A 16,358-nucleotide genomic window follows, 5' to 3' on the forward strand; every position below is an offset into this window, starting at 1 on the left:
CTGTGAAAATTAGCAACAACTGTTGCCCCGCTCGACTTACTGCTAAAATGCAGTCACGGACAAGACATGTCTCTTACTGTTACCGTGAATAGTCACACTTTCACATTTGAAAGATGTACACCAGGTCAAGGGTGAAATCGGACAATGGGGTGTCCAGAAATGGTGGACGTTGCTGGCTGATTGGCCTCGCAATTCTGCAAAATATTTTGCAATCTCTGTATATCAACCACGAAAATTCCTTCAGCCATTAGGACTGGGGTTCTACCTTTACTTTTGCATTTTTTTTTTTAGACACTGCTACGTCATCTTTAAATGCAGAACTTTCTCCGTGTGATTCTTGAATTTCTTTGTTACATGTACTAGGCTGAGGCTACTACTTTTTACTACTGATAAATCCAAAGTACTTTAATACTCATTTTCCCGCCATCTTGATTGCTGTATTGAGAGACCGTCCAAAGGAGAATGGAAAAAAGGTCACATATGACAGGTGGTTTCTTTCATACAGGTTGCCTATTTTCCGCAGTTAATGGATAAAATTTTGCAAATAATTTGTACAATGGAGAAAATGACTAGTCTACATGTATTTGGAATTTATCATTAAGAATATCAAGTACGGTTTCAATAGTTGTAAAATAAAATTAATAAAACACTGTAGTTAAAAATCTAGAATAGAATGTGTTGTATCATAATTTAATATTCATCAAAAATTACATATAATCTGTTTAAGAATGATAAACTTTGCATGCATCTCATATTACACATTTACATGAGATTTAAAACTCATTTATGAACTGCATGTAAATTTTCTAAAACTTTATAAACACTTTGTTGTAAAGAGTATTTATGTATAGCCTACTTGTACAGTGTAACTAAAAAATGCAATGCTTGTGGTAAGAAAGCAAATGGTGAAGTGTTGCCTCTCCTTTTGTACAATACATGCTGGAAATATGTTATTCAATTTGAGAAACATTAAATAAATCACAATGTTCATTGTACATGTACAGCAAATCTTATAAGCTTAGAACTAATGCAGGCAACTTTCTTGAACTCAGACATGTCAAATACTCGGGACATGTCGAAGTGAGCCTCTACTTCCGGTCATTATTCTGGAAACCTCGAGTATCTCATGCAGGAAAACTGCGAATACTCCGTTTAAAATTTCAGTCCTAAGCACAAGATGTACCTGATTTATATCACAATTGGGCAGATTTTTCAGTCTGTTGAAGATAATGGTATAACAAGTGGTAGATTTTCATTTCCGATCTAGCCTACCCGTCACTTCTTAAAGATTGTGGAAATTCACACCTTCAAATACACTGGCCTTGATTCCCTGATCCTTGATTTTGTTAAATAAACAACAACTCTGGTTTTATCAATTAACCACACACGACACTGCATGTTGACAGCTTGGGTATAATAATTTATTTAGAGGGCCAACTAAACAAGATCACCGCCAAACTGTATTTGAAAACGAAAGTGTTAGGGACGATAATTTCTAGAATAGTTGGCTCAACCGAAATCGAAAGTAGTAATCGCGTTGTAATCGTAAAATGTACAGTCGTTAAATAGAGGTAAAATTTCGTGAAAATACACGAAAAGGTGGTAAAAATCATGGTCGTTGGTTGTGTCAGACAGGTGGTCGTTTAATACAGGTACAATATTAGGGGTGAAAGGATGCATCGTGATGTGGCCGAATCGCGATGTAGAGGTCTCGATTCGAAGTTTGATTTATTCCGGGTCTGTTTCGGTTCGATACAGTTCTAGAATCATAGCATACATTGTTTTTGATAACACGGTTTCTGATTGGCCAATGGAATTGAAAATTGCCCAATCAACGTACGAGTAAACTTTGCTGTACCAAAATGGACACAGTCGAGTTGAAAAATGCACCCCCAATGTATAAATCCTGGGTATGGTAACAGTTCGGCTTTAGGACAAGTGATAAGAGTGTTGCTTTATGTTAAACACTTTTATATTATGTAGAATTTATCTGCAGAGAGCAATAAATACAATAAACATTAAAAAATCTAAGCATTATAAAAAATTTGGAACATGCTATTGTATCGAATCGAGACTAAAGTATCGAAAATCGAATTGAATCGAGAAGGTACTGTATCGTTTCACCCCTATACAATATATAGAGTAACGTCTTGGGGGAACTTTTTATGGTCACATACGACAGTGAGTCGCTTAATACAGTGGGTCGCTATGGCAGTTTTGACTGTAATTATATGTGCATGTGTACCTCAGCGCTGATTGGTTGATTTAAATACATGACCATGTAAAAGATGTTGGCGTTCATTTTGTTTGATCGGTAAAATCAAGTCCTGTTAAAACATTCTCAGGTAAAAGTTAGATCTACCGATAAGCTTACGATTGAAAAAATTATAAACAAAATCGAAATCACTACCACATATTGATTAACATAATGTGCAAAAGCAAAAGCATAAAATGCCATTGAACCACAAAATAAGCAGCAACCGAATTTACGAACTGTCTGAAGTTATAACACCATTTGTCCGAAATAACAACACCATTGTCCGTAGTTACAACATTCTACCGGACTTTATTTACCGGTTAAATGTTACATATGGCATAAATAGCAGAATAAATCCAATGAAACCCAAGTGTCTATGTTCAGTGGTTAGATAATGAGCATTTCTGAAATACATGGAATACTGTCTGAAGTATCAACATCTTCCCCTAATTGCTAAACTTGGCAATCAAAGCAGAACTTTATACAAGAACTGACTTAATGAGTTTGACGAGGATATGTGAAATGATGTGCTTCATGATGTTTTGGTATTGGGCTTTGTTAATGGTTATGGGGATTTCATACTAAATGAAATTCTGCTGGCTAAACATTTTTTTACCTACCTACTGACCCTCTGAAATTTAGGGTCGGGAGAGGGGAAACAAACATTTTTAGCTCACCTGAACCGAAGGTTCAAGTGAGCTATTCTGATCACATTTTGTCCCGCGTCCGTCTGTCTGTCCGTCCGTCTGTCTGTCTGTCCGTCTGTTAACTTTTCACATTTTCGACTTCTTCTCCAGAACCACTGGGCCAGTTTCAACCTAACTTGGCCAAAAGCATCCTTGGGTGAAGGGCTTTCAAGTTTGTTCAAATGAAGGGCCATGTCCCTTTCAAAGGGTTCAAAGGGGAGATAATCACAAAAATGCAAAAATAGGGTGGGGTCATTTAAAAATCTTCTTCTCAAGAACCACTGGGCCAGAAGAGCTGAAATTTACCTGAAAGCTTCCTGACATATTGCAGATTCAAGTTTGTTCAAATCATGGGCCCCTGGGGTTGGATGGGGCCACAATAGGGGATCAAAGTTTTACATACAAATATATAGGAAAAATCTTTAAAAATCTTCTTCTCAAGAACCACTAAGCCAGAAAAGCTGAGATTTACATGAAAGCTTCCTGACATAATGCAGATTCAAGTTTGTTCAAATCATGGGCCCCTGGGGTTGGATGGGGCCACAATAGGGGATCAAAGTTTTACATACAAATATATAGGAAAAATCTTTAAAAATCTTCTTCTCAAGAACCACTAAGCTAGAAAAGCTGATTTTTACATGAAAACTTTCTGACATAGTGCAGATTCAAGTTTGTTCAAATCATGGCCCCCGGGGATAGGATGGGGCCCCAAGGGGGGATCAAAGTTTTGCACACAAATATATAGGGAAAAACTTTAAAAATCTTCTTCTCAAGAACCACTAAGCCAGAAAAGCTGAGATTTACATGAAAGCTTCCTGACATAGTGCAGATTCAAGTTTGTTCAAATCATGGGCCCCTGGGGTTGGATGGGGCCACAATAGGGGATCAAAGTTTTACATACAAATATATAGGAAAAATCTTTAAAAATCTTCTCAAAAACCACTAAGCCAGAAAAGCTGATTTTTACATGAAAACTTTCTGACATAGTGCAGATTCAAGTTTGTTCAAATCATGGCCCCCGGGGATAAGATGGGGCCCCAAGGGGGGATCAAAGTTTTGCGCACAAATATATAGGGAAAAACTTTAAAAATCTTCTCAAGAACCACTAAGCCAGAAAAGCTGAGATTTACATGAAAGCTTCCTGACATAGTGCACATTCAAGTTTGTTCAAATCATGGCCCCCGGGGATAAGATGGGGCCCCAAGGGGTGGATCAAAGTTTTACACACAAATATATAGGGAAAAACTTTAAAAATCTTCTTCTCAAGAACCACTAAGCCAGAAAAGCTGAGATTTACATGAAAGCTTCCTGACATAATGCAGATTCAAGTTTGTTCAAATCATGGGCCCCGTGGGTTGGATGGGGCCACAATAGGGGATCAAAGTTTTACATACAAATATATAGGAAAAATGTTCTTCTCAAGAACCACTGAGCCAGAAAAGCTGATTTTTACATGAAAACTTTCTGACGTAGTGCAGATTCAAGTTTCTTCAAATCATGGGCTCCGGGGGTAGGATGGGGCCACAAGGGGGATCAAAGTTTTACATACAAATATATAGTTAAAATCTTTTTCTCAATAACCACTGAGTCAGAAAAGCTGATATTTACAAGAAAACTTTCTGACATAGTGCAGATTCAAGTTTGTTCAAATCATGGTCCCCGGGGGGTAGGATGGGGCCACAAGTGGGGGGGGGGGGTCAAAGTTTTACATACAAATATAGAAAAAAGCTTTAAAAGAACCATTGGGCCAAAGAAGTTGACATTTACATGAAAGCTTTCTGACATAGTGTAGATTCAAGTTTGCAAAGGGTAGTTTGGGCCATAATAGGGACCAAGGTTTTACATGCAAATATATATGGAAAGTCTTCAGATATGGGCCAAGGTGACTCAGGTGAGCGATGTAGCCCATGGGCCTCTTGTTTAATATGGCCTTGAATACAAATTGACGCAAGTTCTGTAATGTCCTGATTGCTTTGCATATTGCCATAAGTTGGTCTATTTTCTTGTAGGGTTTTGTGCCTTTGTATCAAACATGGGAAAGCTTTTATTCTTGGTATGTGTACCGGCGCATCCAGGACTGTTTCTGCCGCCCAGTTGGTAGTGTTCCTGGGGCCAAAATGGTGGTCATGGACAGAGAGAGTAAAGACAACCGTTGGCATTTTTAGTAAGTGTAATATGTAGAGTGTTGATGATTATAAAGGTATGAGATACTACCACAAGCAACTGTAAAACAACAGGTTCAACGAAATCATTTATTCACAATATTCATGTATAGGTTATGGAGGAAGAATATATCATTTCCAAAGTGTCATGTTTCTATTGATATAATATGTTTACGGTGTGACTGTTGAGATGAGCGAAGACCCATAACATCTTACAACACGACTTGAGGCTTTAACGCGGGAAATATAACGCGGTTGATGTAAACTGTGCATTGTGACGTCATCATTAGCTGTGATTGTTTTTGTTTCAAATCAAGCAATTATCCACTTAAGAAATGAACATCACTTTTGAGCTGTTCATGGTCAGTATGAATGGATTTAGATTTGAGGCAAATTCTGTGAATCGCGCTAGCCTCAAATCCAAATCCGTTCATATTTGACTATGAACAGTTCAAAAGTGACGTCCATTTCTTATATTTATTTACTAACACACCATTTGTTTACATTGCTTCTATTTTGTTGCATAAAACAAACTCCTGGCTTCTGTCACAGTAGTTATTGTGACGAACGTCAACACATAGACATGACGTCACATTTCGTCTCACCCTGCCTTTTATCAACATTGAAAGGTGCACTGTATTTTGGAGGTAGGAGACCGCAAGATTGGGATTATAATCCACATAAGTTTACAATCTTAATCCAAAGGTGTGACTTACGAGATCTTTGTAACAGATGTTTTATTTTTTTTCCAAATCATTACTCTCTCACGGTCGCATGCTTTAAGCTAGTTCATAATTCGTTCATAGTCAATGTGAACGGATTGTGTCGCGCGCTGAAATTAGTTGGTTCATAGAGGAAAATGCGATTTGCAATATAAATATAACAAAATGAACGAAGATATTGGAAAGCTTATCTGTAATTTAAAATCATTTGTGGTACTTTCCAAATTATCTACGGGGTTGTTATTGAAGTATTCCGCAGTGATGGCGACATATTCCGGAAGCATTATGGGTAGTCTCCATCATTTTTCAGATGATGAAGAGCAATTCACGTGACTCGATTGCGTTATCATTAAAACCTATTTCACATTCATTACTTACAGATGGGTAATGCAAAGCACAATATTTATGCCCCCATTTGGAAAAGAGGAGGCATATTGTTTTCCACATGTTGGTCGGTCTGTAGACTAAGCCTTGTCTTCTCAATATCTAAAGAATCCTTTGCTTGACAGTTACCAAACTTTGTACAGTTGTTGCCCCTATTGATTTTCAGGTCAAAGGTCAATCTGTCAGTCTGTAGACCAAATCTTGGTCTGCTCAATACCTAAAGAACCTTGACAGACGTAAAACCTCTGACTAGTAGATAATTCATATTTTTAGCTCACCTGAACCGAAGCAGTAGTCGAGTTTGATAATTAATGAATTTTTAGTCATTACCTTTGTAAAGTTTTTTCTGAACCAAGCTGCTTGTATGATGATACAGTGAAACTTCTCCAAACCGGTCCTTCAGAAAACCGGTTCTCCCTGAATATCGGCTGATTTTCAAAGTCCCGGCAAAAATCTTAACTTTTCCTTACAGAGAAATTCTTACAAAACCGGCCACCCTTGAAAACCACACACCGGCCACTTTTTAAAGTACATTTGTTAACAAACGTGTAATTTACCCTTATAATACTGGACACTTTTTGAAGACCAGAATCTTGGCTAGATGGGTGATCAAGATTGGCCAGGTGTGAAAAAGACTGACTGGCCAGATGGGAAACTATTGACTGGAGGTGTAAAAAACACAAGTGGCCTCTAATTTCTGTAGTTTACTTGTGCTGTCAAGGGTGTTAGTGGCACTTGGCTAATCCAAGTGACCCTTCCATATTCTGTACAAAATGTAATAAATGGATATGAACATATTGAATGAATACTTGAATTCTTGTGTATATAATTGTACTATCCATGCATAATAATTTCTTTAGATATGGAAGTAAAAAGCATTTCAACTTTGTGAAGTTGACACAGATTTTAACATTATATAATTCCAATGTTATTTATTACAAGTGTTTTGATTGGACAAAAATAAAGCTGAACAAGAGTTTATACATCAATAAATCCGAAAACGCGATGTATTCATACACGCCTGAAAACAAATAACATAGCGTGGGGAAACTATTCAAATTTTTGCAATTGTTAATGAAGTGAATGAATTGGAATTATAAGAATCAAACATTCTTTTTGAAGAATTTATCGATGTGTAAACTCCGGCCATTTTACTCACAAACTTAACATAAAAGTGCTTCGCACTTTTATTCAGTTTGTGAGTAAAATGTCCGGAGTTTACACATCGATAAATTCTTCAAAAAGAATGTTTAATCCTATAATAATTATAATACAAAAGTCAAAAGGATTGTGATGTCATAATGATGACAGTTTACATAAATCTCATCTATGATTTTGGAAAATTTACAGGGCTGAAGTATGGCTTTTATTTTTTTGCCTTTGTGTATGGCAAATTAAAACTGGTACAGGATACTTGTAGATTACACATTTATTTTCCTGCCTTTGTGTATGGCAAATTAAAACTGGTACAGGATACTTGTAAATTACACATTTTTGAAAGAGTAAATACATGTAGGTATGTTGTAGGGATATTGATAAATGGCACAAATAGATTTAGTATCAAAATAAATACATGTAAACATACTGATAATACACATATTGAATTGTAAATCAATTGTTCTTTAATCACTGTTTAAATTCAATTACTCCTAGCTACACTGGTGGAGAGTCAACAGTCCTGAATTTTGGCTCCTATAATTATCTGGGATTTTCTCAGAACTCAGGACCTTGTGCTGATGATGTTGAGGAAGCCATTACAAACTATGGAGTTGGTACATGTGGCAGTCGGCAGGAATTAGGTAGTATGAATTCATGAATTCCACGGGATTGTTTTAAATTGATTTAGAATGTTAATATAAAAATTTAGTGCAAATTTAAGTAATTTGCTTTTTAATGTGTGATCAGCTTCGTTTAATGAATGGGTCAAAATCTGATACCCCACACTAAGATAATCTTGGTACCAAAATTGTAAATTTGATGATCCCAGGGGTAGGGGTTTTGGTATCAGGGTGGGGCCAAAATGGTAAGTTATTAAATGTGTGAACAATATAACTCTGTTAACTTCTTGATAACTACTATTCCAATTCCTTTCAATTTTGGTATGAAGCATCTTTGGGACAAGGAGGACATAAATTGTTAATTTCCGGACTCCTGCACCCCAGAGCCTTAGGGACTGGGCAAAATATGCCAAAAATTGACCAATTTTCAAAAATCTTCTCTATGACTGCATATCTTTAAAGAAAAACTAAACCTCCTCTTCAAAGTGCATTCTGGAAAATTCCAGTAAAATATGAAATGGGTAGTAACATCTAAAAGCTGGATAAAACCCTGCCCTTGGGAAAAGGTACATTAGAAACACCTCTCTGTGTCCTTACATTACAATTAAATGCGGTACACTGGAGCATGATGCTGAAAATACTGACCACGGTCACTGTGACAGAAGTTTGACAAGTCGATGTAAAATAATGTCATCAGCCAAGGGAGATAATCTGCAAAGCTTTGAGCAAGCAACTTTAATCAGTTGTGCTCTTGCTCTCTGTGCACAAGAATTACATTTAGTGTGTAATTTATGTTGTTTACAAATCAACAGACTTTTTATACATACATTTGTATAAACACATAATTCATTTTACTCAAACTACAGTTTCCTTTGAAATTTAGTGCATAAATTTAGGAGCTTTGAGAAAATTCTAAATTATCAAAATCCTCATTTGAAATTCATTGCAAAAACTAATTTTAGATAGGCAGAAAGAGCTTACCCGAAAATGGTTTACACTGTAGGTGTAAACTAAAAAACCCATGGTTGTCCACCAGAAAGCTATACTACTGTAGCGGTCGGCCGGGTTCGATCACAGGTGGCCAGTTAGCTCAGTTGGTAGAGCACCTGACTAGAGATTCAGGGGGCCCAGGTTCGAATCCCGGTCTGGTCCGTTGCATTTTCTCCCTTCCTGTTACAGATTTGGTGCCGTTGACCACCCCTGGACTTGGAGGTGAAAGTCCTCCCAGGGGCAAATAAGAACTTAGGTTGATGTCTTCAGGGTGTGAAGACATTTAAGGAGGGAGGAATGTAGCGGTCGGCCGGGTTCGATCACAGGTGGCCAGTTAGCTCAGTTGGTAGAGCACCTGACTAGAGATTCAGGGGGCCCGGGTTCGAATCCCGGTCTGGTCCGTTGCATTTTCTCCCTTCCTGTTACACTACATTAAAATTTAAAGAAAACAATGCAAAATATTTTACTTCACCGTGTAACGTAAATCTTCACCGTGTATCGTAAATCGTAGAAAATATATGACGTCACAATCAAATGACGTCGCAGCAGTGTGAGACAGAAAAATCTCACATGGCTGTCTCACATGGGTAAAGTCGTTCTCACACTGGTGATCATGTGAGAATAAACAATCAACTGCTTTGAAAATGATCTGCTATTTGATTGGCTGATTTTACATGATTAAATAAAAACCAAACAAGTAAGGCTTCCCATTCAATATTTCATTAAATTTACCAATACATGTATTGTGAAGTACTCGGATTAATTTTATTGATATTTCGACATTTAGTCTCAGCCTTACAGATAGTTGTTGTCTGTGATCAAACCAGTCTTAACTACTACAATTAAAATTTTGAAATTCTACACTTTATTGAAGAGAGTTTATATTAATCTTCCTGACAGCAGTAGAGTGCTGGACTGTCATGCCCGAGGTCCTGGCTTCAATCCTCAGCAGAGGCATATATTTGACCATTACATTTGGTGCCCAATGTTGGGCCCAGGTAGTCTTTGGTGGGTAATAGTGATTGCCCCCAGAGCTTTTCCCCACAGGTGCTGACATTCCAGGAGAGTCGGGACAATGGGGTAGTGTTAGACACATGACCTTCCTTTTAACTCTGACTAGTGGGTTAATCCTTTAGAGTGATAGTTGAGCACTGGATGCTCAGCAGAGGCAATATACATGTACTTGGCTCTTGTTACATGTAACTGTAAAGGAAAGTCCAGTTTGGGATAAATTGACATGATTAGACAATATACCAGTAAAATCGCACATCTCTAATAAATTGACATGATTATATCAAATGCATGTATGCATCATATTAAATTAAAAGAATTTTCAGCAAAAACATTTCATGAAATCCTTCGGTTTTGATACTTTCAACACCCATTTATCTTTTGATTTTAGGATACCTTGACCTTCACAGACAGATGGACAGACTTGTGGCAGATTATCTTGGAGTAGAGGATGCCTTCACTGTACCCATGGGGTTTGCTACCAATTCTATGAATATTCCCACCCTTGTAGGAAAGGTGAATATAAAAATTGCATTCAATCTTTTGAAGTTGAAAATGCTTAGGATAAAATTCATTAATTTTCACCTTATCAAATTTTGTCAAAGAATTTGATTTCATTTGTGTATGAATTTGTCGACAGCTATCCCTGATCTTCATGATCCTAGGGGTCAGGGTTTTGGTATCAGGATGGGGTCAAAGTGGTCAGTGATTAAATGTGTTAACAATTGAACATTTTAACTTCTTCATAGCTACTTTTCCAATTGTTTTCAAATTTGTTATGAAGATAGGGACAAAGGGAGCATAAAATTGTAAATTTCAGGGCTCCTGCACCCCAGGGGCCTAGGGGCAGGGCAAAATCTGTCAAAATTTGATTAGTTTTCAAAAATCTTCTTCTCTACAACCACACATCTGTAAGAAAAACTAAATGCATAGTGATGTTGAGGAGGAAGGCCTCTACCAAAATTGTAAATTTCATAATCCCTGGGGTAGATGTCCTGACCCCAAGGCAGGACCAAACATGGTATTATATAGTGTTTATGTGTAAAACGTTTTTAAATAATTATTGCTATTGATACCAAATTGAAACTAAATAGATATTTAGAAGTTTTTAGTCCTTTACCAAAATTGTAAATTCTTAGGGGATAAGGGTTTGGTTCTAGGGTTGAGCCAAAATTATTATAGTGATTATTGTCTTTATCATTTGAAAGATTTCTTTAAGTTTGCTGATACAGTATAAAAAGCTAAATGTATATTTAGGAAAAGCAGAAAAGGATGCATCAAAATTATGAGTTTCACAACCTCAGAGGTTTGACTCAAGGACAAATCCAAATTAATCATATTGTGTTAATGTTAGGCCAATTTTTTTTTAAAAATTGGTTTACAGATTTCAAAATTTTCAAATCTGTTCGGAGGAGGTAAAAAAAAAAAAAGTTCGAATGACAAAATGTTAAGTAATAAAAATGAACTTGATTTGAGGTCCATGTTTATTATCAACTTCAATATTCTCTTCACTGTCAACTTAAGACGGTGGTATATAGCGACAACCCCCATGCAATATCTGTTCAATTATTGATCCTTCCACGATATTATATATAAATTACATTACATTTAACTTCTATTAAATACATGTACATTAGCATTGCTGTTAGATTATTTTGAGTTTGTAACAAAGTGATATATTATATTATAAATATTAATGATAAATACCGCCTTATTACCAGCCCTTACCTGAATGCGGATTTAATGTTTTCATCTCAGTCCGGTTCTTAAATTAATATCCCAATTAGCTGCGATGTCCCGAGGGAAAATTGGGTTTAAGAACCGTTTATCAGATTAATTTGTTTAATCAGACAAAATAACTAGAAATAAGGGTGTCTTATGATTATCAACAGAGCACAATACGTAAAGGTTATAAATGTTTTATGCATAAACAAGGCGAAAACAAAACCCGGAAATGCCTTTTCTTCGTAAAATTTTCGGGACTACTTTTACACCCAAAAGAATAAATAAAAGTCATTTATCAAATAATTAGGCAATTTTCATACACCAAATTCACCATGAAGACACTTGGTGATTGTCTTAAAACACACTTAGTAAGATATTGAAAGAAACACTAACATAAAACATTAAATCGGCAAATATCAATATCGGACATCGCGGGACATATGTCCCGGACTATATTTACACCCACCCATTTTATACAATGAATGAATTCAATAATGTATTAAATATGTTTTCAACGTCCTTCAATATATGAAGAATTACACATATTAATTATGAAGAATATTTCTTTAAAATTCATTAATAAGAAAAAAGTGTATCCTCGGCAAAATGTATGCATAGCAAGGTCAGGTAGGGTTATACTTGTTTAGGTGATTAGTGCAACCCAACATACGTCATGGATGCCATCTGAAAACAAGTGTTTGTTTTTATTTTGGGATTTACATATCTAAATGGTATGCAATGCATAACTAATGCTAATTAGAAGCTAGTTTCATAAACAGATAACTTATTGGAAGCAAAAAGCATTGTTACTAAGGTGCAGAATAATTGTTAGCACCGGCTGAAGTTGACTGATATTCCACACATGACTATTATGGACTGTCCCGAGATTTCAACGATCGACGGAGGCGTCTGTCCAAATATCCAGTCCAGCGGAATCTATTTTCTTTCCTTTCTTTTTTTTGTTTTTTGTTTTTTTTTTTGTGAAAAGGAAAAATTACAGCGTCGGAAATATAAAAAGGAGTGAAAAACCATTTTATTTTTTTTCCAACATCCCAAAAAATCAGTGCGGCGGATCCATAAACTAACTCAATAAAAAAAAAAGGCCTTGCATATATTAAGTAAAGCCTTTCATCAGTATAGGCACTTTTCGAGGGCATTTTTAAAAGTTTAAAGAACACACCTTGTTTTATAATTTTGCTGAATCTTAGACTTTAGCTTAGAACAGGAAGTTTTTGTGGATTTCAAAGCCCTTGGGACTATAGTGATACTTGTGTAATAAGATTAAAATCCTTGGTACCTAACGGCACCTCTGGTGATAGAAGGGTTTTACCGTTTTAACACTCTGTAAAGGATATAAGCCAAAAACTGTCCGATCTGTGAGAGAAAGAACTGATCAAGGCCTGTAGGGCTCTCTTTGACAAATGTATTGTCTTTCTCTTATTTTCATCCTACTTGTAGACATTTAATAAGGTATTGGGTTTACCTGGCACTGTCCAATAAGTTGACAATTACTGTCCATTATTTCTAAGAACTGATAGTATCTTCTATATAAAAGTCTAAAAAGACATAGGATTGCATAACAAAATTGTTTTAATTTTATATAATTGGTCACCCGCACCCTAATTTGTATTATTTCCCAGGTTCTTTTGGATTTGAATTCTGTTTGCATGGTCTTATTCTTTGGGTATGTTTTCACACTTTTAGTCAGCCGTAGTGACAACACAGTTTAACAGACAAAGACATTTATTTCACAACACACAAAGAAGAGAGAAAAAAAAATATATAAAAGATTCGATGATGATACAAAAATGATAAGGAAAAAATGCTATCTCTGAATATAAAGTATATGTATATATAATGATAATAAACCAACTCCCAACCCAGGGTAGGGGCAAGTTATCCTACCTAACTTAGACGGGGAAAGGTCGAAGAAAATGAAAACCCTATCTAAATTATGGATATTTATTTACCTAACTTTTAGGTTTTGGGGTCTAAAATAATTTAACAGGAGCCATCAGAGAAAGACTAGTGCAACCTGGTAAATACCTAATAAGCCTGAATCTAAAATGAGATACTTACAGCAAGTTAATGCTTTCTAAGTCCCCCAACTAACTAACGAAAATCAGGGTATTTATACTAAATTGGGACAATAGAAAATCCTAACTTTGAATATATTGAATAGAATATGAGGGTATGAACTTAACCCATATTTTAGTACCACCCATAGAGGTTAAATTATGTACTTCCGGATAATTATCCAACAAAAATCAAGGTTACGAAAATTAAAGATTGTTTTGATGATTGAACATGTGGGTATATGCAGAAACTGTCAAATAAGATGTACGTGTAAATAAACAACTAACTGAAGGTAGTACAATGTCAACGACAGGTAAATATATAATATAAAACATGAATACTATGCATATAAATGATGGACCTCTTGTTTTAAACTCCAATTTTCATTCACAGGTGCTATATATAATAAAGCTGAATTGCCTCTTTTCTGTAAACAAACTATTCCCTTACAGAAAGACAGTTCAGTTTTATTATATATTTTTAAAATGTGAAGCACCTGTGTTTTCATTGTATTTGCATTTGTACCTGACCATGAAATCAAATGACCAACAAAGTACAATTATTGCTCCCCAAGAAAGAATATAAAAGATTATTCCATGAAATATATACACATTGTGATGCCCACAAAATTTCATGAAACCACAGTTGATCGGTACATCATAAGATAGAAATTTGCAATCTGCAAATTTGAAAAAAAAGGGTCTTAACTCGGAATGTGCAAATCAATATTTATACCGTTTGCCATTAACAATGTTGCTAATACAATATATTTTGATCCTACGTTTTTTTTTTTTTCAAAAAAAATAAAATCATTCATTACACCAATAGTTTTGTTTAATTTTTCAGGGTTGTTTGATATTGAGTGATGAACTAAACCATGCATCTCTAATTCTGGGCTGTCGCCTGTCTGGTGCAAAAATCCGGACCTTCAAACACAACTGTGAGTAAATGAATTTCCAAAAGCGATTGATCCCCACAATGACAGCAAGTGAACAGCTGTGCCACCTATTGATTCAGAATTTGTTTTGTATCAGAACTATTGATATAGTGATACAATATGGAAGACATTATACATCTGAACACATATTTTAATAAATTGGCAGTTAGCCAGTAAATATAATCTTTACTCCTTATCTCCAATATCCCCCCTACTATAAATCTTCACAAAATAACTACCATAAAGCAGTAATTAAGCCAGGGAGTTGGAGCAGCTGGTATTTATTATGCAACGCCATGCAAATGCATGTAACATGCCATAATTTATTATGAACAACAACATATTATGAAAAATATGTGAAACAAACAAAATAAAATTAAGTGCTTTTTATTTTAAGTATTTATTAAATGTTGAATCCCCATCATCGACGTTAAAAGCCTCTCAGGAAAAACCTTAGATGGTTAACTATGGAAACCTGTGTCCACACAAGTGTAAATAATGTCTCTGGAGCAATGCTGGACTGTAGTACTAAAAATTGAATAATGACAGTAATGATATGCCAATACAACCTATCATTAGGTCAAATGCTGTCTGATGTGACGTGTTTCATACCGATTGTTAGGCCATTCTTGGCACACTGATTTTTTACTACGGATAACTCCGTTTACCTGATCAAGATATAGGGCTCATGGTGGGTGTGACCGGTCAACAGGGGATGCTTACTCCTCCAAGGCACCTGATCCCACCTCTGGTGTGTCCAGGGGTCCGTGTTTGCCCAACTATCTATTTTGTATTGCTTATAGGAGTTATCAGATTGATCACTGTTATCTTCACCTTTCATGATGTAACCTATGAAAATTTTGAGATGTAAAAAATGAAACTCAAGCACCTTGTGTGAAGCACTAGCTGGCTTAGAATGACCAAACTCTAGACTATTGTGGCTTCCTATGGCCCTGTCTACTTCTAGGCACTTTGATATGTTTCTATCATACAATGTTTTCTTGCCATTCTACGAAACGAGGGAAAAATCTATTCTAAATGTTTTGGTATATGATTTAGTCACACAATTTTTTGCCCTTTTCTTGATTATCTCCCCTTTGGAGGGAGCAAGGCCCTTCATTTGAATTAACGAATCCCCTTCATCCAACTTGAAAGTTTTTGACCTTGTAACCTTGACCTTGGATTTTGACTTGCTTATAAGAAAAATTAATCTAGACAATATTTCCTGAACTGTTTAAAGCAGGGCTTTCATATTTTGTTTATACAGTAAAATATCTGTATCTCAAATATGGTGTATCTCGAATACCCCGCTTGAGTCGAAGTCGACCGCCGGTCCCGGCCGTTTTCCCTATATAAATGATTAAAAAAACTTCTGATATTTCGAACTTGGTGATCTCAAATACGCCGCTAATGTCGGAAGTATTTTCAAGGTCCCATACCCTAAATTCACCTGCTTTATCTTGAATTGCAGTTGATTTTCCGCTCTGCTTACCATACCTGGCGTGGTTAAGTCACACATTCACACCCGTGGCTACATCAATTATAATTAATGACCGCTAATCCACGCTCGCCTTTTCCCAGTAGACCCAGGTCGCAATAAATGGTTCAACAGCTTGGGTGATTAGTGAAG

The 16,358-nt window shown here is 36.0% G+C and overlaps 1 protein-coding gene across 8 annotated transcripts in view; it reads left to right on the top strand.

Annotated features, from left to right (window-relative positions):
- Nucleotides 1-16,358, top strand: part of LOC125649774 (serine palmitoyltransferase 2-like) — a 47,875-nt gene that overhangs the window by 11,884 nt on the left and 19,633 nt on the right. For all 8 annotated transcript variants that reach the window (XM_048877526.2, XM_048877520.2, XM_048877521.2 and 5 more), the window contains 4 exons: nt 4,953-5,107; nt 7,865-8,010; nt 10,382-10,506; nt 14,638-14,731. In XM_048877526.2, the coding sequence (XP_048733483.2) occupies nt 4,953-5,107; nt 7,865-8,010; nt 10,382-10,506; nt 14,638-14,731 (520 nt within the window). The remainder of the gene's footprint in view (nt 1-4,952; nt 5,108-7,864; nt 8,011-10,381; nt 10,507-14,637; nt 14,732-16,358) is intronic.

The sequence above is a fragment of the Ostrea edulis genome, chromosome 5 (genome assembly GCF_947568905.1).
Source record: "Ostrea edulis chromosome 5, xbOstEdul1.1, whole genome shotgun sequence".
NCBI lineage: Eukaryota > Metazoa > Mollusca > Bivalvia > Ostreida > Ostreidae > Ostrea > Ostrea edulis.